The sequence below is a fragment of the Seriola lalandi genome, unplaced genomic scaffold, assembly GCF_002814215.2.
Source record: "Seriola lalandi dorsalis isolate HSWRI2012SDOR001 ecotype SW California unplaced genomic scaffold, Sedor1 jcf7180002054881, whole genome shotgun sequence".
Lineage (NCBI taxonomy): Eukaryota > Metazoa > Chordata > Actinopteri > Carangiformes > Carangidae > Seriola > Seriola lalandi.
Window position 1 is genome coordinate 273,087 of NW_019525434.1, and position 21,117 is coordinate 294,203.

General features: G+C 41.7%; 1 protein-coding gene and 1 long non-coding RNA gene across 2 annotated transcripts; one reads left to right on the forward strand and one right to left on the reverse strand.

Annotated features, from left to right (window-relative positions):
- Positions 1-1,406: 1,406 nt before the first annotated feature.
- Positions 1,407-14,847, forward strand: LOC111671518 (neuroligin-4, X-linked-like). The gene is made up of 8 exons (XM_023428624.2): positions 1,407-2,203; positions 3,122-3,274; positions 6,554-6,739; positions 7,282-7,732; positions 8,357-8,570; positions 9,325-9,449; positions 12,323-12,932; positions 14,440-14,847. The coding sequence occupies exons 1-8, from the start codon at positions 1,726-1,728 to the stop codon at positions 14,845-14,847; spliced, it is 2,625 nt and encodes an 874-aa protein (XP_023284392.1). The 5' UTR covers positions 1,407-1,725.
- LOC147817835 (uncharacterized) lies at positions 9,554-14,624 on the reverse strand. Its single transcript, XR_015438626.1, has 2 exons — positions 14,494-14,624; positions 9,554-12,902 (listed from the first exon to the last, which is right to left on the reverse strand). It is a non-coding gene; the product is annotated as an uncharacterized LOC147817835 (long non-coding RNA).
- Positions 14,848-21,117: the final 6,270 nt, after the last annotated feature.

The following is a 21,117-nucleotide window of genomic DNA, read 5'->3' on the forward strand; positions in this document are numbered from 1 at the left end:
TGTGTGTGTGTGTGTGTGTGTGTGTGTGTGTGTGTGTGTGTGTGAGTGTGTTTTGCCGTAGTCAGCTCCAGTGCCGATTTAGATTTAGACCTTACAAGCGAGCATTTTCTCCTCCACTTGCTCCTATTTATTCTTTAGCTCTTTTCCGCTTTCTCGACCATTTTAATAAAAAGGCAGCGCGGCTTTTTTTTAAAATCTTTTCTTTCTGTATAAAAATATACAAGGAGAGGGTGGCAGGCGGCTTTGCTTTGATAAATGGAGCGTTATTCATCAGCGTGTGTGTGATCACCACTGGAATGTTAACTAGCACCTTGGACAGCCGACACCGATACAATACCAATGCAAACATGGGAGGAGCGATAGTACTGATCGTTTTTACACTCTGACATCTTTGCTGCTTATAGTGGACGCGTGTGTGTGCGCGTGTGTGATTACACAGAAATTGATGTTGCTGTCTCCGTGCGTGTGCGTGTACGTGTGCGTGTGTGTATGTGTTAATATTCTGCCCTAAGGCCCTCAGAGAGAGCTAGCAGTGTTGGCTGGGGAGCAGCTGTGTGTGTGTGTGTGTGTGTGTGTGTGCATCGTTGGAAGAGACAAAAACCTGTGCAAGTGTGTCTGTTATTGAGAGACATGAAGGTGTGTTTGCATCTGTGGGAGAGATAGAGAACATAGTGTGTGTGTGTGTTTGTGTGTGTCACAGACTTCCTACCTTATGCTACATGCAGGTCAGGAGCCCCGCAGTGTATTCAGGGTTTAATTAAGCATGTGACGTGACTCTCCACCCCCCTCCAACCCCCCCAACCGGGTCCTGTGATCTGTGAAACAGTGTGTGTAGTGAGGACTTGTACATATGTCTGCAGCTCATACCGGATACACACACACTCACACACAGATACACAAACACACACACCATTCTTGTGTGACACAGCAGCCCTGACACTCTAACACCAAGTTAAGCTGAGCGGACAACATCTCGTTTGCCCTATCTATCGTTCCTATATCTATTTTTAACGTGAACAGCAGCGAGGTAGCACAGTCTATCCATCTGATGTCATGTGTATGTGTGTATGTGTGTGAGTGTGTGTGTGTGTGTGTGTGTGTGACATTTTATTTTATTTTACACTGTGCTTATTCTAATGAACACTAATTAAATCCGCCTTTTTTTCCATCTCTCTGCCTCTCTTTCTCTTTTCCAGGAGGCAGTTTGGGCTTGTTATGGGGGTGACCGGAAGGAGAGAGTGACAGAGGAACAGTGATGCTACTGTTTACATAACGAGAGACTCACTCACACACACACACACACACACACACACACACACACACACACACACACACACACACACACACACATACATGCACACATGCTCAAATTGCCAGTCCAGGACATACACACTCGCTTAAACACTTCCACACATACGTACACATACAGACATGTATTCAAGGGACTCACTGACTGAGTCACCACACACTCAGAGGCACTGAATCACTGACTCACACACAGGAATACACACACCCATAGACAGACACATACACAAGGGGAAAAGGTTGTTTGCGAGAGCCGGGATTGTGTGTTGTGTGTGCAATGGGCCAAACTGAGCGACGGCTGTGTGTGAGTGTTGGATACCTCTGAAGGGTCAACAAAGCCGTAACTCTCGCCGCCCTCCCCCGGTCCCTCCGTCTTCCCCTGCCATCTCTGATCTCCCACCTACCCCGAAACCCACCATTATGTCTGAGCTGAGGACCAGGAAAACTCCCTCTACCTCACCTCCTCTCCCATCCCTCTCCTCCCCCTTCGGGTCCCTATACCTCCTCCTCTCCCTCTGCCTCACCCTTTCTTTCTACCCGGCGTCGGCGCAGCAGACTGTGCCTGTCATCTCCACGGTGCAGGGCCGAATCCGTGGCATCTTGACCCCGCTGCCCTCAGACCTCCTGGGCCCTGTCATCCAGTACCTGGGAGTGCCATATGCCAGGCCCCCAACAGGGGACCGGCGATTCCAGCCGCCGGAGCCACCTTTACCCTGGCCAGGAATACGAAATGTGACGCAGTTTGCTCCCGTGTGCCCGCAGTCGCTGGATGAGAGGAGCATGCTGGGAGATATGATGCCATCCTGGCTCACGGCTAACCTGGATATAGCGGCGACGTACCTCACTCACCAGAGCGAGGATTGTCTTTACCTCAATATCTACGTGCCCACTGAGGAAGGTAAGGGAAGTCAGCGGGCAGGAGTGAATAAATATGCATATATGATTAGGTTTAGGGTTTTTTGTTTAGTTTCATGGCCGGAGGTCAAATCGAAGTGGCACTGGCTCATCAGAGAGGTACTTTCAGGGGCATTTGGGCTGTGACAAATGAATGAAACATGAAAATGTCCTGTCAGGGCACAGACACACCCTCGTTAAATAAACATTTAACAATGATATTTCATTATTTTGTATTGTTTTTAAATCTAAAATTTTTAATCTCTGCCCCCCAACCCACCCACCTATCCCCTCCATCTCCTGTGCATGCCGCTGGTTGAACCAACACTTAATATGCAGACACCTGCGTCAATCGCCAAGGGATTTATGCCTTTACTTGTGGAGGAAAGTGGGAAGGACACAGACTCACTCATGCATACATATTGGTTCATACAGATGCATGTGACCCTACACACGCTCACACACACACACACACATACACAATGGCAAGCATGAACACTCCCACAGCCTCAATTTAGTATATCCACCCACTGAGAATTGAAGGTAGGGTGATATGAAGCATAGGGAAGCAAGGGGGGCAGAGATAATCTCTGCTTTTGTATTTATAAGCCCACATGGTGATCAAAGGCTGAGATACATACAAATGGACATGTGGACCGTCAGACACATATATATACACACACACGCAGTCGACGGGAACATTTATTTAAACAACAGACAGAATGGAGGCATAAGGAAGGTGTGCCTACTCTCATGCACAAAACATGATTATGTATAGCACTGGCATCAGGTGCTTCAGTGATGTCACCTTGATGGTCTGAGCACATTCGTCTATCTATCTATCTATCTATCTATCTATCTATCTATCTATCTATCTATCTATCTATCTATCTATCTATCTATCTATCTATCTCTTTCCCAGACATCCATGAGGAGGGGGGTCAGCGGCCAGTGATGGTCTACGTCCACGGTGGCTCGTACACAGAGGGCACTGGTAACATGATGGATGGCAGTGTGCTGGCAAGCTACGGCAACGTCATTGTCATAACCCTCAACTACCGCCTAGGAGTATTGGGTAAAATGTTATATCTTCTATATCTCATATATATCTTCCATATGTCTGTAATTTGCTGAAGACTTGTGTAGTGTATACAGTTAGTGTGGAGCCATACTTCAAAATAAACCCCTAATCCTGATCCTATTAGCTTCACTGTTTCTATGACTGTAAAAGCACACCTCTGGATTCTGTAATCCAATCATTTTTATCCTATTAATTTATTCTGAGTGTGAATTTATCAATCAATTCACTATAGAGGTACATGTAATGTATATAGACACACATACATGCTTTGTGTACCTTTACGGTTGTTTTTTCTAGATTTAATGGGAACAGCCCCAACCATGGGCAACTAGGCAGAAATCTATAATAAAACAATCCAGCGTTAAAATGGCAGTAGTCGTGTTTCAACAGCAAGCTCCACGTTATGAGAAAGAACAATAGAAGTGCAATTATTGCCAAGGTGCTCTGGGTACCCTGATAATATCACTGTGTTCTCATACACCTTCTGTATAGTAATTTACTTAATGAAAGGGGCTAGAAGGGCAATGAATGGATAATAACTTGAAATGCAATGTAAGCAGTTCGCATGGATTTAAGTTGGGAATTGAGCCGTTTAAAAGGCGAAGGACAGACAGAATATTATGGAGGAAGTGGTATGAGATATGAAGAGATGCAAGTTTAGTCCGTCAAGATGATCGGTCATTAAATCTGGGCAAAACATCAACAACAGATAAACACTCAAACCCTAGTGATGTTCATATATGAGTTGTCTGATTTTTCATTTGATTATATGTTTTTATTAGTAAAGAGCAACGTACACTTAACCATTAATGCAATTCTTTTTAACTAAACATTACATACCATTGTTCCTCACTTTCAATTTTATAGTTTATAATAACTCAGGTGTGTTTTCCTCATCACCTGATTTCTTTGGGGATACAACCATTTTGTCAGCATATACTGAGATATTGTTTTTATGTATCAACACAACATTTTCATTTTTGTGATCAAATTGACATTATATTCACCATCTGGATTGTTTAATCCTTCAATGAACTATAAAATGTAGAAACCATTAGCGAGTTGTTCTTACCCAGAGCGCCTTTTTTTTTTTTTTAAGTGAAAACATGTTCACAATGGGTTTCCCTAGTGGAAATAAACCCCCCGAAGCCATTTCTTTCCTCTACTAGCATCAACTCAAATCTGATCCTTTTCACCTCCATGACTCTCTGACTCAGTGCTCTCTGAACGGAGAAAATCTGATTCCCTGTGGTTTTTCTAATTTTAGACAGCTATGCAAAGCTCACGGGCTGAATAAATAGAATATCTTAAATCCTGGCATTTAAGCTTTTTGTGGCTGTATTTATAAAAAATAACCAAGCCTGGGTGGGACAGGAGAGTTAAGAACTTAGTTGGAAGGCATCATTTACTGAAATACACTGAGGGCATGAGTATTGAGTAGCATGTGTGCACAGTGTGCCTTCATATTGATTACCGTAAGTCAGAGGTAGGAGATGTGTATCATTGCATTGGCTTCGGTTAAATTATGCCCTCACTTTAATAAATTGATGCCCACTATTTAATAATTCATATGAGGAAATTAATTTAAATGTGCCAGCAGGATGTATGTTTTATAATTACCTGTTTGATTTCAGTTGATGCATCTGTGTTAAAAATGATTTAACCCACACACCAGAATCACTTAGTCTACTTACTCTATTAGGTGGATTTATGTTGCAGAAAATGAGTGATAGTATGTAAAACAATTAAACATATATAAAAAGAAACATATATTTGGCTTTTACATAAATTGTTACAGGGATGACTGTAACAAAATTTACTTATAAGAGAAAAGGTAATGGAGGAATTCTTACACCTTAGGGATGCTCTTTCTCTTTAAATTATTTTGTGCTATTATTTTGTTTTCTACATTTTTATGCAGGTTTAGCACATTTTGTAGTTGATTTATACACACACAGCATGTTAATACTGTATGAGTTCTCCTGCTTCTGGTTCTCCTTTGATTTAATGAAGAATGTTTTTGAAACTGCACCGGAGCAGAGTTGAATATGTGGTAGAAGGTTAAAAGATTCAACAACAAAAAATATTGATTAGTTTATGAGATCCATGCTGGCTTTTCTGTTTTTTAGAAGCTTTCAAGGCTTTCATTAAATATTGATTTCATAAGATGGCATAAATCTGCATCTGCTTGGTGGGTGAAACAAAACTCTATTTAATTCTGACCTCGGGGGAAAAATAGTTGCAGAGCTGTAATCACCACAGTGAGCCAAACAAATCCTACATGCTTCATTTTGTCTTCATCTCCATCCTCTGTTTTTATGCCACCCCCAATATGATCATCATCATCACCATCATCATCATCATCATCACCATCAGCCATCATCAAAAATAGCGATGTCTTCCTCTTCCTCCTTGTCATCATATGTTGGATGCGTGAGGTGAGCCCATACATGCAACACAATGCACAATTATGCACACTGCTATTTTTTGCTAATCTTACTTAATCGGCTGTGAGTGGAGCATGTAGCTACAGAAATAATTACAGTAAATTGAATGATTGACCCAGATCTTACTACAGTACGCGAGCACATCTCACAGTTTATGTGTCCTTTTTGCATGAGAGAAATTTCTAACAAAAATGCACATGAGTGATGAAATGTCTTATTTTAACACCACAGCCTTTCTTGCTCATTACACTCTTATGTGTTCAGGGCCAGCTTGAGGTTCAGAAAAATGAGCTTCTGCAGTAATGAGATATACTGTAGTGGAGTGAGCCATTAGGATCCTTTGTGTTTACTTAATAAAGTCAGCAGTAAAGGGAATAAGGGATAGCTGCATTTGTAACTGCATATGTGTGTAGGTTTATGTCTGTGCTTGGGTAAGCTGATATTCATTTACATGAATATGGATGTACCCTGTTGGGTATTTCCAAGGGACTGTAGAAGAGGCACATGGATTTCCTTTAATTTTCTCTTTAAATATATGATGAAGGAGACTCGTGCATAATTAATGTTAACAGTGGGGATGCCATGATCTCATGTCCAACACATCAGCGCCTCTGTGTGCTCCTCTGTGCATTATAAATGTAAGATGTAGACACTCTCCTTAAAAAGTCTGCAGAAATATCTTCCTGTGATCAACTCATTATTTTTACATCGTTTGCTCAGTTGTCTCCTGCGCTTTTCAGCTTCCATTTCATGCAAATCTTTAAACTTGAGTGGTATATGCTCTACCATATGTAATAACAGCACTACTCCCTCTGTCTGCCGGCAGGGTTTCTTAGTACCGGTGACCAGGCAGCAAAGGGGAACTACGGCTTGCTGGATCAGATCCAGGCTCTGCGCTGGGTGAAGGAGAACATTGCAGCCTTCGGAGGAGACCCAAACAGGGTCACTGTGTTTGGATCTGGGGCCGGAGCCTCCTGTGTCAGCCTCCTCACCTTGTCTCATTACTCTGAAGGTAAGAAAAAAAACCCTGTTTACGTAGTTGATTTTACTCCTCTGACTGAATGAGGCACGGGCGTGGAAAGAGCATAGACAGGTAGGCACCTGTGACCTATGATTGGTAGGTGGGTGCTGTGATAATTTTGACATTCAGGGTTATGAAACTTTTCAAGGTCTCCAGTGGACCGATACATTATTTACCGGTATAAATGCCTGAATAAGCCTTTGTATCCTCTGAATAATACAGCCTTGCCTGTGACTCATGTGGCTAAGAGCTGTAGTAGTTTAAACTTTTAACCTGATGCTCTAACCATGACCTGTCAGCCTTTTGAATAATGCATGCCTGTGATTCCTGTGTTTTCTTGCTGTGAGATTGCTTGTTGTGCATATGTCTTCATGATCTGTCTTGTGCATCTCTTCAAGTGTGCAAATATATGGTCATGCGTTCATGCATGCGTGTATATGTGAGTGAGTGCATGTGCATCCACAAATGTATACGTGTGTATATGCTTTATACACCCGTTTGTATTCACGTTTGTGTTCTTGTGTGTATCTCAGACCTGTTCCATAGAGCCATCATCCAGAGCGGTAGTGCTTTAGCCAGTTGGGCTGTCAACTACCAGCCCAGCAAGTACGCCCGGCAGCTCGGTGAGAGGGTGGGCTGTGGCATCGACGACAGCACCCAACTGGTTGCCTGCCTCCAGGGCCGGAGTTACCGGGAACTTGTGGAGCAGAACATAACGCCGGCCAAATATCACACGGCTTTTGCCCCCGTGATTGATGGTGATGTTATACCAGATGACCCCCAGATTCTGATGGAGCAGGGAGAATTTCTGAACTACGACGTGATGCTTGGGGTTAATCAGGGTGAAGGCGTGAAGTTTGTGGAGGGCATTGTGGACTCAGAGGACGGTGTCACTGCTGAGGACTTTGACTTTGCTGTGTCAGACTTTGTGGATAGTTTATATGGATACCCAGAAGGCCGAGACACACTGAGAGAGAGCATAAGGTGAGTGAGTCAGTATATGTCTGAATATATTTAAGGAGTAGGTTGAGAAGTACATTTGTTTGATGTTTTGCTGAGAGTTAGATGAGAACACTGATACCAGTCTCATGTCTAACGCTTGAATATGAAGCTCCGTCAGGAGATGATTCATTTAGCAGAAAGACTGGAAACAGGCTGAAACAGTTAGCCTGGCTGTGTCCTTGATTAAAAAAACCTCACCTACGAGCACTTAAAATGCAGTAATTTAACACATCTCATTTATTTAATTTGTACAAAAACCGAAATTGTAAAAATAAGAGGCTCAAGAAATAGTACAAGTGTATATTTTATATTTCTTTTTGTGGATTAAACAAACAAGACATAACATGTAAATTAGAGACATTTACTGCAAAGACTTGAGAGCGGTGTCGATCTCCTCTTCTCACTCTTGACAGGAAAGTGAATAAATGTATATGTGTGCATGTGAATACACTGTATACAGTGTGATACCTTTAATTTGTATTTTTGCATACTGTAAGAACAACTGATTTCTTTAAAGATTGATTGATAGAATGATGGACTTGACCTTAATTGATTAATTGGGTGACCAATTAGCTTATTGGCTAATTTTAAATGTATTGATTAAAGGTTCATGTACACGGACTGGGCAGACCGCGACAATGCAGAAACCCGACGAAAGACTCTGGTCGCGCTATTTACAGACCACCAATGGGTGGCACCAGCAATCGCCACAGCTGACCTTCACGCTCAGTATGGGTCTCCCACCTACTTCTACTCCTTTTACCACCACTGCCAGAGTGATGCCACTCCGCCCTGGGCTGACTCCGCCCATGGTGATGAGGTAAGATGATGTCACAGCGCTGCTTTGCTTTACAGAAATAACATTATTGACAGCGTTTGTTGGCTCAAGGTGTGATATTAAATATGAAGGAGAGAAGTCAGAGTGACTGGGTTGGGTACTCAGTTCTAAAGCGGAGCGAGGCACAAATGTAAGTGAAAAATGTCTGAAGGATTTCTGAAATATTCATACAATGAAACAAGAGCCATTGGTTTAGATATCCTTGAAGGGTCACATTGATCTGCTCAAAGTGCTTAACAAGTTGAATCAAGCAGTTCTCTACAGCTTGAAATCTTTGACATGAAATATATAATTCTGAAGTCATCTTATCTACCATAAATTTACTGCTACGATGATTAGATTTATTCCAGTAATAATTATCCTCAGTATTTATTGAATAGTAAATAATTAATATCCATATATTTTTTTTCTTTAAGTGTTGCCTTATGTTTAGCACACTGAATGTGTGTGTGTGCATGTATTTGTGGTTGGTGTGTGTGCGGATGAATTTCAGTCCAGATGAGTAGGGATGACTTGTCCAACTGAAGATGGGTTTAGTGACCTGAGTTTAAGTTGCAGTTACATATGAAGCTGTTTCTTTCTTCACTGGGACGAGGTTAGAGTTTGACATGATTCAGTTATGGTTAGAGTTACTGTCAAATTAATGAATATCAACTGTGGGCTCTAATGGTAAGCCATTCTAACGTGTGTGTGTGTGTGTGTGTGTGTGTGTGTGTGTGTGTGTGTGTGTGTGTAGGTGCCGTACGTGTTCGGCGTGCCCATGGTGGGACCCACCGATCTGTTCAACTGCAACTTCTCCAAGAACGATGTGATGCTGAGCGCTGTAGTCATGACTTACTGGACCAACTTCGCCAAGACTGGGTGAGCTGTTAAAATGCACACTGCTGTGAGACGTTGATTTTCCTTTTGCCTGACAAGAACAATTTAGAGAAAAATCAAGAAAACAACACAAAACAAAGAACAGCTTCAGCATGATTCACCTCTCTTTATTTCTGCCTTTTTAGGCAGAGAAATCTGTTTATAACTTCTGCTATTAATATCTAATCCCCACCCACATGTAGAAAATGTCTCATGATAGTGAATGAAAGCCAGGCCGTTTAATCACATTTTAATATGTAAAAGAAAACACACAGCTGTCAATGGAGAATCAATCGCTTTACATCCTTTTATCTTTGAATCTCTGAAGAGACAAGGTTCTGGCAACGTGAAGTGTTGTTGCTGTAAGTGCGGACAGCTCACTCTTGATTTTACACGAACAAATCTCTTCCAAGCTAGAAATTAGACGGTCAAGATTCAAGTCTATGGTGTCACCAAGAAAGACGGCATAGTGCCTCTCCACTTTGCGGTACTCGATAAATTCTCTTTAGGAAAACATGAATATGGGCGCAGAGTGTAGTTATCTGGCAGGGTTTACACAGAGAGATGCAGAGAGAATTACAGGTTTTAATTACTGAGGCATTAAGCAAACATATGTACAATTTGAAAGAAATGTAGATGTAGTGTGCAGGAGTCTTAGATTAAATCCATCTCTCTGTCAAGTTTTTTCTGTCACGAGATGCAACGCTTTTCAGACAAAATAGATTTCATTCGTAATGAAGGCTTAAAACTGAAAGAAAAACTGCGGACTACTTTTGGGCAGAGGGTGCACACAGGTTCTCTGTCATGTCAAAATCTTGACAAGGCTTTTCTTCTCTGGACCTTGGCTGAGAAAGTTAAAGGACCCCTGCTCTTGAAAAGGTCATTGAGGAAAGCCAAGGTAATGTCCAAAAAGAAGAACGAAAGGTTGGCTACAGTCTGATAAATCTTTTCTTCTCAACTTCTCTTTTCCTCATTCGCTCATTTACGGTCAGAACTGGTGCAATAAGAGAGAGAGCTTATTCAGTATGTTAAATTAAAGTTGAAATGATTTGCCAGTGACTAAAAAAAAAAGCCTCTAGACATCTAATTTATTAAATTGAAAGTGAAATGGTTTTGCCAGTAGCTAAAAAAACCAGTTTGTTGTAGAAAAAAATCCACATTGAAACTTTAAAAAACCCGACAATCCACATTGATAAGGGTAGCTTTTATCTCTCCACTCTGACATGATATACAAGATAAAAGTAATTGTTGAGGATGGACCGTCTTTCTGCAGTGCTCGAAGTGAGTAATTACCAGTAATTAATCCAATTGAGGCTCACTCCGCTGAGACCTCTTCAGATTTACAGAGACATCTGCAGTCTAGACCTTGATCTAAATCACCACAGAGCCTTGCTATCTCACAACATACAGAATCAGGACAGTGCTCGCACATATTTTGACTGTGGCGTGAAAAACAAATTGTCTTTGATGCGGGTGCATTAAGGCAATCACATCGCATCAAGTTAGCAGTTCTCCTGCCCATAGTCAGTATTGTCATTACCACCGCAGCAGGCTGAGCAGAGCAAAATCACCGAGGAGGGATGTGACGATTTCAGTGTGCACTTCAATTATCAATGGGGAACTTTATCTGAGGAAGGATTTCGCTCGGCTGAGAGTGCCTCAGATGGTGATGGAACTCTGCGACAGCTCAATTTAGCAGGGAGGATGTGATGCTCCCTGATGTATATTTTGTAAGCCTCTGTGTGGGCGTATAAATCCTCAGCTTGTATGCGTTTGTGTGCTGGTAGGTCTTCATGCTTGCTGCCTTTTTGTGCCTCTCATAAGGTGTTGATTGACAAGTGAGCACATAGTGTGTAACTGGCAAGTCTGCGAAGACGTGCTGCCGTTTCATTTACGACATCTCAGCTGCTGACACAAATAAGTCGGCAAATCGACAAATAAATGCCTGTCCGTTCGTGTCAGAGAAGTGATTTTTCAGGATATGTTTGCTGTAACAAACACACACACACACACACACACACACACACACACACACACACACACACACACACACACACACACACAATCTCCAATGTAGATATCTGACACTTTAATGTTTGCTAGAGGGGGAAAAATATCTGCACACTGTACAAACTGCAGGAGTCTGAAGTGTGCAACTGAAATGCAAGGCATATAAAGTGGACTAAAAACAATGATCTGAACTAAACCACCTCTGAGCTATGTTTACAGGGAAAATAAACACGTATTTTGCTTTGAGCAAGTATTTTTTGCCACTGGTTTGCCTTATGTCAGTTGAATATTGATTAGAAAGATGTGTGCCAGCGCTGGCGAAACTGGCCAGTGAGAGAGAAAGTCAGCCTGCTCAGCGGAGAAAAAGTCCTCAGCAGCTCTGTTAGTCGAGTCTCGGACACGTGAAAAGCTGAAAAGCATGAAATATTGGCACATGGCAGATATGTGGGTGGGAACCGTGTATTCTCTGATTCATTTCAGTTTTGTGGCTTAAGCCTTTGTTGATCATAAACAGTTGAAGGAGGCTGTAGTTATTAGCAGCTATATCACCATGTCAAGTTTTACTATTACTTTTGGTGATTTGATTTCAATTTTCACATGGCGTTTTCATCTGTTAAACTGCTCAGAGCCGACAGGTATTTCACTGCTGCCGAGATAATCCTGTTGTCGTTATATATTTTTTCTCTATATCCTTTTGTATATGATTTCAGTTATCTCTCTGAGAACACCTGGCTCAGAGAGTATGAAAGAAATGTCACAACAAAAATGATTAATCCCTCTTTTTTTTTGTTACCTCGAAATCTTAAAAAACAAACCAACCCACCTAGATGTGAATAAATAAGTCATTGTGTTTCCACTCTTTCCAGTGATCCAAACCAGCCGGTTCCTCAAGACACCAAGTTTATCCACACGAAACCTAACCGCTTTGAAGAAGTGGCCTGGTCTAAGTACACCCCTAAAGAGCAGCTGTACCTCCACATCGGCCTCAAGCCTCGTGTCAGAGATCACTACCGGGCCACCAAAATCTCCTTCTGGCTCCAGCTGGTGCCTCACTTGCATCATGTCAATGAGCTCCTCCAGTCGGTGTCCTCCTTCACACACAGTCCCTCTCCACAGGACGACACCCCTTATTCTTACACCAAGCGCCTGTCCAAAGGTTGGCCTCCAAGCAGCACTCGTCACCCGGGCTCACAAGGAGGGACACCACAGCCTCCGGAGTCTGCTTTAGGCCAAGGTGGAGAGGAAAACGGGGTCCACGTCCCTAATGAGGACTACTCCACTGAACTCTCTGTGACGATTGCTGTGGGAGCGTCACTGTTGTTTCTTAACATCCTCGCGTTCGCGGCTCTGCTCTACAAGAAAGACAAGAGGCGTCTGGAGCATCGTAGGCCACGTCCACTTCCTCCCCCGAGACGAGATATCACACCTGCAGATGTCGCCGCCCACCTACAGGGAGAAGGGCTGATGTCATTACAGGTGAGTCAACCTGTTATTGTAGTTTTATTTGCATGTGTTCGCACTGGGATGTTTAATCAAAGCTGAAGCTGGTGTAGATTGTGTGGAGTGACTGTATGCTTCTGTAGCCAGATAATTAAGTTATGTTATTAGGCTATATTAGCAATAGTCATGCTTAGTTATTGCTAATAATCGCACATATTTTTTTCAAGTTTCAGTAACATTAAGCCAGATGAGGTCGTGTGTGACAATCTGAATGAACTCCTTTCTTGCCAGTAGAGCAGCTGCCAGCGGAGCTGCCAGTAGAGCACTCCTGCAAAACACAGCCTGTCATCAGCAGACATTATCAGTGCGAGAACGTGTGTGTTTGTGTGTGTATCTGTGAGTGTGCTTTGATGCATGTGCACGTGTGAGCTGTGTCCAGTTGCCTGAATTGCTTCCAATTGCCTCCAATTCATCCGCTGACTATATGGCCGCTTATGAGCTCATAGTTGCTTTGAAACCTCATATTACTGTTATTGGCAATTCAAGTACATTAATGTAGCTCAGCATTGCAGCTGCTGTTCTAATTATGTTTTATTTATTTTAAATGTCATTCCTTTTCATGTGGTGTTTTGTAACCCAGTGGTGTGACAAGCAAAAATCAAGCATAGTCTTTTTTTTTTTTTTTTTTACAGCGCACATTATTGTGATTTATGCCTGACGAAGAAACAAACACATACTAACCAGGCTCAGCTAAAAAGCAGTCAGACTAAGTCAGGAGTGGTTCAGAAAATGATGACAAATAGCAGATAAAGTCTGAATGTGAATTTAACTTCGTTCGTAGCCCTGACTGGAACAAATGTGGGGCTTTTACAAAATGCTGTTAGTGTGTGAATAAAAAAAAAAAAAGCTGTTATTTTGAAAACACATGATTAATGTTTTTTTTAATTAATAGTTTATTGCACTGAACATCATTTGATTATTTTGTACATAATTATGCATACATTTACCATCATAACATATATCAATATCGGAAAAAAATCTGGATGAAATTGTGATTTGTGATTTGAACAATATTGCCGAGCCACAATAATATGGGATTTGATTAGACTTGAACGATTAGTTGATTAATGGACTACTTAATCGCCATAAAATGAACTATTTTGATCACAGATTCATTGTTTAATCACTTTTCATGCATGAAGGCCAAAATAATTTTCTGGCTGCAGTCTCTTAGTTGTAAGGATTTGCTGATGATTGTAAGTGGACTATCTTAAGGGTTTAGATGATTGGTTGCACAAAGACGAAACCTCAGGCTTTAGGAAATTTTGATGGGCATTTTTCACTATTTTCTTTTTTTTTTTTTTTTAACATAAAGCAGTATTTTTTAATCAGTTAATGAAGAAAATAATCAGTAGATTAATTGATAATGAAAATAATCATTAGCTGCAGACCTAGACTTGATTATAAGGTTCTGTCTCTATCTTCCCTCAATACTTTCCCTCCATCGTCATCTCATCACCTATCCAATCATTCATGTTTTTAGGTGAAGCAGCTGGAGTGTGATGCAGCATCAGCAGATGAAAGGAACAACACTCACCACCATCACACTCTGGATACGCTGGACGCTCTGGACGGCCTGGACACCCAGGACATCTACAGCACACTGGACACCGTGCGCCTCACCTGCCCACCCGATTACACCCTCACCTTGCGCCGCTCACCCGATGACGTCCCACTCATGACGTCCCTGACCCCAGGATCACTGCCTGTGACCCCTGGATCACACCCTGTTACCCCAGCAACGCCAATGACCCCCATGACACCCGGATCAGTGGTGGGCATGAGGATGGGGCACCCTCACCAGGGATACACACACCATAGCCCATATAGTAATACACACTTGCCACACACACACATCTCCACGCACACACACTCCACCACGCGTGTATAACCGCAGCAAGATACTCGCACATACAGGGACATAATTAGAAACACACACTCATACTAACACACACACAACACACCCACACACACCCACACACACACACACACACACACACACCCACACACACACACACACACACACACAAAAAACACATAAAACTAAAGACTTAAATACCTCTACTAATTGCCCTGCAGGATTGTTACAGATGGAGTGACAGACAGACATTTTCAGTAACAGGATGAAAAGACAGACAGCTGTGTGTTGCATGTCGGGGGAACTGAAGACAGACTGGATCCCAGGAGATGCAGTTCTATGCATCACTCGCTCATAACCTGGAACTTGTCGAGCCAAGACATCCATCAAATGTCTCCAAACCCGCTTTGGATATTAAATCTTCTGCTTTTTCTACACCTGAGGAGGAAGAGGAGCACTGTGGCAAAAGGGTCAGTCATGGATCAGTTTACATCTCCTACTGTACCTGTGCTGCACAGTGAAGCAGTGCCAGGAACTGAGCAGAGCAGAGCGCAGATGCAGAACTGAGCTAAGAAGTACCACACACAGACTGCTGATGTCAACTTGAACAACCTGTGAAATGTGAATGTAGCATTTTTTTTTCCATTAAAAGATCAAAGGCCCTATCTGCCAAGGATCAAACTAAGCTGAGGAGAAAAATAACACATTTCAGCGAGAGATGGATGTAAAAACAGACAGGGAGGAAGAGGGGGATTTAAAAAAAAAAAAAAAAGGAAAAAAAAAAAACCAACATTAGCTGAAGGAAAAGTTAGCGAGATGGTGGGAAAGAGATTAAGATTTCATTGAGAGGGATTTAACAGCTGTGAGAGCGAGACAGGCGAAGTGAGATATGGAGTGATATGGAAAACACAGGAATGGAAAGTGTGCCAAGAGACAGGAATTAGCTTCAGAAGAAGAAAGGGCCTCTGAAGAGTTGCCAGACTTACTGAAGAATCACTCTAACCAGCTATGTGTTAAACTCTTGTAAATAGAATGGAAAGATACAGATGATATATTATGATTTATAGCATTTACCTGCTCTTGCATTAAAACATGACTTATTTAACCACATTATTGCTTTCATTTCAGATATTACTATATTATTGTATAGATGTCCTGAAGCAAGGCTGGTTGTCTTTCTATCTCACCCACTGTAGTATGTACACAGTACCTTTATTTAAAGGCTATATTTGCTATGCACAGCCATTTCAATAATTCTTAACTATGTAAGCATCCAGATACTTGTTTAGTAGTTGAAGTATAAGGCATTTTTCACACCATCCTGTCTATTTGTTTGACCATCGGATGAGGAGCTAGTACTGTGTAGATAATGCAATATTGGTTTGATGATTGAGCACCAGCCAAAAACCATGATCTTTAACCCTTTGTATCTAATCCCTTCCTGTCGCCCCCCCCCCCACCCCTGCACTGTTCCTAAAATTCTTCTTAAAGGCCTTACCCTTAATTCCTAATAACCCCAACCTTAGTTAATGTCTCCGCATGACAGACATGTGGTGATGATTCAGGGGGTCCCAAGTCACAGCTTGTCCCAAAAAGTGATGATCTGATCTTTACACCTCACCAGAGGCCCCACTATGTCTAGAGGAGCCTCTGCTCGAACTACCTAATGGTGACTGAAACCTTGCCCCTCTCAAAGCAACCGACTGAAAGAAATTAGCCAAGTTGTATTTAATCTATGTCACTTTCTCTAAAACAAAGAATTGTTGCAGGTTAACATCTCTCCTCAGTGTTAGCCATCGTCTATAGATAAATGTGGATCTCTCAACCACATTTTAGAGCCCGCAGTTTGCTTTACTACCTGCCACCATGTTGCCAATTGTTTGGAGCCAAATTTTGATGAATGAGATGGAGCCTGGGTATAGCTGAGCAGGGACTTTGTGTGATAGTGAGAGACTTGACATCGAAGGCAAATATGCCTCTAAACATACCGCTTTTTAAGCCTTAATATCCTTTTAATGGAGCATTCGTTTTTTTTTTAATTTCCACTAAGACACACTTCAAAAGATGTGACATTAATTATGAAAACACCAAACCCACATCTTGTGGTAATAATGATTCTTATTTCAGAGGGACATTTTCCTGCTGACTTAAGTACAGTGAGTGCTTGAAGGCTATGGTGGTTACTGCTTTGTGTGACTATAAAAACATACCCAGCACTCATTTAATCCAAACATCTCATATTAATAAGTCATGTAGGAGAGAGTGACATGGCAGCCACTTAAAATGACAAATGGTCAAACTCTGTCTGTTTGGTTGCAACTAAGCTAAAAACGTTGCCTATGTACCAACCAACCCCAAAGTCCCATACGTTGATCCTGACCAGTAACTCAACCAAAGGCCCTAACTCTGATATTGTAACTTTCCTGTTTTGTCCTCCTCTTCTTTTTCCTTCCTTACCTGAACCCGTGTCCCCTCCAAACCCGACCTTCCCCTCTCCCAGCCTCATCTGTGCGACTACATGCAGCTTTGTCACAGTGAGGCCTATTTAACCTCCTCTCATCCTAAGTAACTTCTTCATGAGAGATTTTAGTTAAATGTCAACAGAATACATGAAAAATGAAAGCTGAAAAATTTGTGGATGGCAAGCAAAGAACTTTTACAAAATGATATAAAAGTAACATTTAACGGATGTTTGATTGACTAAATATTTTTTTCATATGGGTTTATTGACTCAGCGGATGGCTGGATTGTGTCAAGCATAAAACATTTCTGCTGCATTTTTGAAAAATAAAAATATCAGTATTTTACAATTTATGAGCATTTTAAATGTCTTGTATGTCTTGATTCTGAAAATTTATGCAAGAGTATTTGAGAGAATTGAAGGGGGCTTTTCCAATCATCCTCAATAACTTTTAGTGTATAAAGTGACTCTTTACCATAGAATTTGCAAATAGTGCACAGCACATGTGAAATTTGCAGTGACAGTAACACTGACAGCAGTGCATCCAATGTCCTGTATTCTTTCATTGTTATAACAAATTGGTAATTGGGTTTGGTTATTGGTTATTTCCAAAATTGGTAAAAATTTAAATAGAGACTTTAAGGAATAGCTCAATGTTTTGGAAATACACGTATTTGCTTTCTTGCAGAGACTTGTACCACCATCATGTCTTTAGGCTTTAGCACCAACAGGCTTTAGCAACAGGAAAGAACTAGCCTGGGTCTGTCCAAGGGTTACAAAAACTGCCTACAGGAAGATCTGTCAAGCTCACTGTAGAGGTGCCGGTATAGGCCATGTTATAGCTTGTTTGTGTGAAAACAGAAATTTGTGACCTTGCAGTGGGTTGTGCTGGACTATTTCTTGGCTGGAATGACAAGACTCGAGGAAGTCACTGTGCCCAGCCAAGAATTCGTTTCAGCCCAAAATCCCCCATAAAACCACAACTTGTCACTTTTACACTTCGGATTTTCTAAGGATTCAACACATTAAACACATAAACTTGTTAGTTTTACTGAACTTGAGGTGCTTGTAGGTTGACTTTTTTTATTTCTTTATTTTACCTTTGAGTAGAGGCAGGCTAGCTGTTTACCCCTCCTTCAAGTCTTTGTGTTGAAATAAGTTAGCTGGCTGATGTCTGTAAGAATATAAGATACAGAGTGATATTAATCTTCTCATCCAACATTTCGCATGAAGGCAAATCAACTGAAATGTGAAACTAATCCTTCAAGTTTTACAGAACCCATGTAAAAAATGTTTTATATGGATTATCTTTTAGCTTTCCTCTGCACTGCATATGTTGTACAATTACCGAAGTCACTGCTGCAGCAAAATAGGGAGACATTACTGTAAATCATGGACCAGCAGCCCCTGCCAGCTGGCCAAGGAGACCCTGTGAGATGTGAAAGAACCAAATCCATGGCTGACTTCCAGACCAGATTGATGTCTCCTACATTGTGTCCCTGCTCTAATCCCATTAACTAGATATAACTGCAGTTAATTTGATTTATGGAAGGCAACACATTAGAAAGCATGAGTTCAAGTCATGACCAGGTGTTTTTTCTTTTTTGTTTGACGTCAACATGTGCACAGAAGGCGCAGGGAAAATCGCTCAGAACTGAAAAATCACTCTAACAATGCTTTTGCAATTTGACAGTTGAGAACCCCTTGCATGGTGGGTGGGCGACTTATTACTGAATCAAAAATCCCTTGGAAACACACACACTGTCACTGACGGGTTAAACTGGGCATCTTTTGTATCTTGGCTTTTTCTTGAATGGGAGGAATTGGATTTGGAGTTTATTTAATTAAGATATTTTCGACATATGCAGCCCAGATATGATGTGTGCAAATGTGTACAGATGGTAGGAGAGATTGGAAAACTCTCACAGATACCTGACTGATGTTTAGAAACGCAATCCGAAGCATCTGGACACTATTTCGATTTAATATTTGGCTGACTGCAGCCGACTTCACCTTCTGCTAAATCTCAAGCATTTATTGAGTGTTAGCTAATTTAATGCCTGTCAGAGATATAAATTACTCACTGAGGTGTTTTTATCCTAAATGTTTTAATTTCATGACAACCCAGCCAATAGGTGTTGAGCTATTTTCATAAAAATCAAAAATGTGGAGGAAAAAGCTAGAGCTCCAACAATTAATTGGATAACTATTTCGATAATCAAATAATTTCAGTAATTTTTTTAAGCATAAATGTCTGCTGTTTCTGGTTTCTGACATAAGGATTTAATGCTTTTCTTTGTCACTCATGATGGTAAACTGAATGTATCAATATCTTTAGGTTTTGCACTACTGGTCAAACAAAACGACATTTGAAGACGTCAGCTTGGTTGGAAATTATAACAGGCATTTTCCACCATTTACTTTGTCTTTCTATAGACAAAACAATTAATTGATTAACTGAAAACATAAAAAACGGTTTAATCAATAATGAAATTGACTGTTAGTTACAGCCCTGGAAAAGTCACTGCCATCCCGAACAGAATATAATCAAATGCTACTAAGATATTTTTGCAAATCACGCTCCTGACTTGAACAAATGAACCCTGCTTGTGTTACAGGCCCACAGTCTGAAAGATCGTGGCAAAGTCACCTCCTCCTGGTTTTTTGTTTCCTCCTGGGGGGGAATCGAGGGAATGAGGAGGAAGCAGAGGGTGGGAGGAGGATTAAGCTGAAAAAGTGGTCGAGCAAGGAAATATTAAAAGAGGGGTAGAAGTGGAGGATGCAAGATGAATGATAATGGGACATGGAGAGCGGGAATGAATGAGATAATGTAAAGGAGAGTGAATAAAGGATGCATGGAAGGAGGAGAGGAGAGGAGGGTAAGAGATAAGGGGGACTCATTAAGGAATGAAACACAGCCTGCCTGCTTGTTTATTGGCTGCCAAGGCTCATTGTAGTTAATCACTCCTGCCATAACGCACACTCACACATACAAACATGCCCACATCGGCACGTGCCTGCCTGCATGCACCTTTCTGCATGTCTGCCAATACTGACACATAAACACTGTGCACATGTTCATGCATTCTTGCCTCATACCCAGTACACCACCTCACTATACACACACACACACACACACACACACTACTGCATTCCTCATAGCAACTTGAGTCACTGAATCATTTTCTCTGCAGCCTTCATCACTCTTTTTCTCTCTCACCATTACACTATCCTCCTCTTATCTCTTCACGCTTCCTTTCGCCTCCCTTTCTTCCTCCTCTCCTGAGTTTATTTTTTGCTTTATATATGTTGTTGTCTTTCTTTCCCTGACACCTCCTGTTGGTCTTTTCTCCCCATCAGAATTTTACCTCTGTGCCTTTGGTACCCCCCCCGTTTTCTGTGTGGATGAGTTCCCTCTTATCTAACAACCTTGAGATGATCTTCAAAGCGTCATTGCAGCCAAGCATGTGAGGTCACAGTGTCTTCAGTCTTTTTTCTCCTCTGTTCTCGCCTGCCTGCACCTCCTCTCCTCTCCTCTCCTCTCCTCTGCACTTCACTGCTCTTATTTTTTGGCTCTCCTCCTCCTCCTCCTCCTCCACCACTCTCTCCGTCTCTGCATCCTTCTCTTTTTTTTCGTCTCACACTCCATTTCTCTCCTCCTCTGCTACCATCTATCTCAACCTCATCTGGTCTCATCTCCTCTCGTCTGATCTACACTCCATCTCTGCTTCGTGCCTCCCCCTCCCCTCTCCTTGTCTCCCCCTTCACCCTCACATTTCTTCTCTCCTCTCCTCCTCCCAATTTTCCTCTCTATTTCTCTCTTCCCCATCCCCCTCCTCCTC

Coding starts and splice junctions, on each gene's coding strand:
- LOC111671518 (XM_023428624.2), top strand. CDS start 1,726: ATGTCTGAGCTGAGGACCAGGAAAACTCCCTCTACCTCACCTCCTCTC. Junction 3,275..6,553: donor CTACCGCCTAGGAGTATTGG/GTAAAATGTTAT, acceptor GTCTGCCGGCAG/GGTTTCTTAGTACCGGTGAC. Junction 8,571..9,324: donor ACTCCGCCCATGGTGATGAG/GTAAGATGATGT, acceptor GTGTGTGTGTAG/GTGCCGTACGTGTTCGGCGT.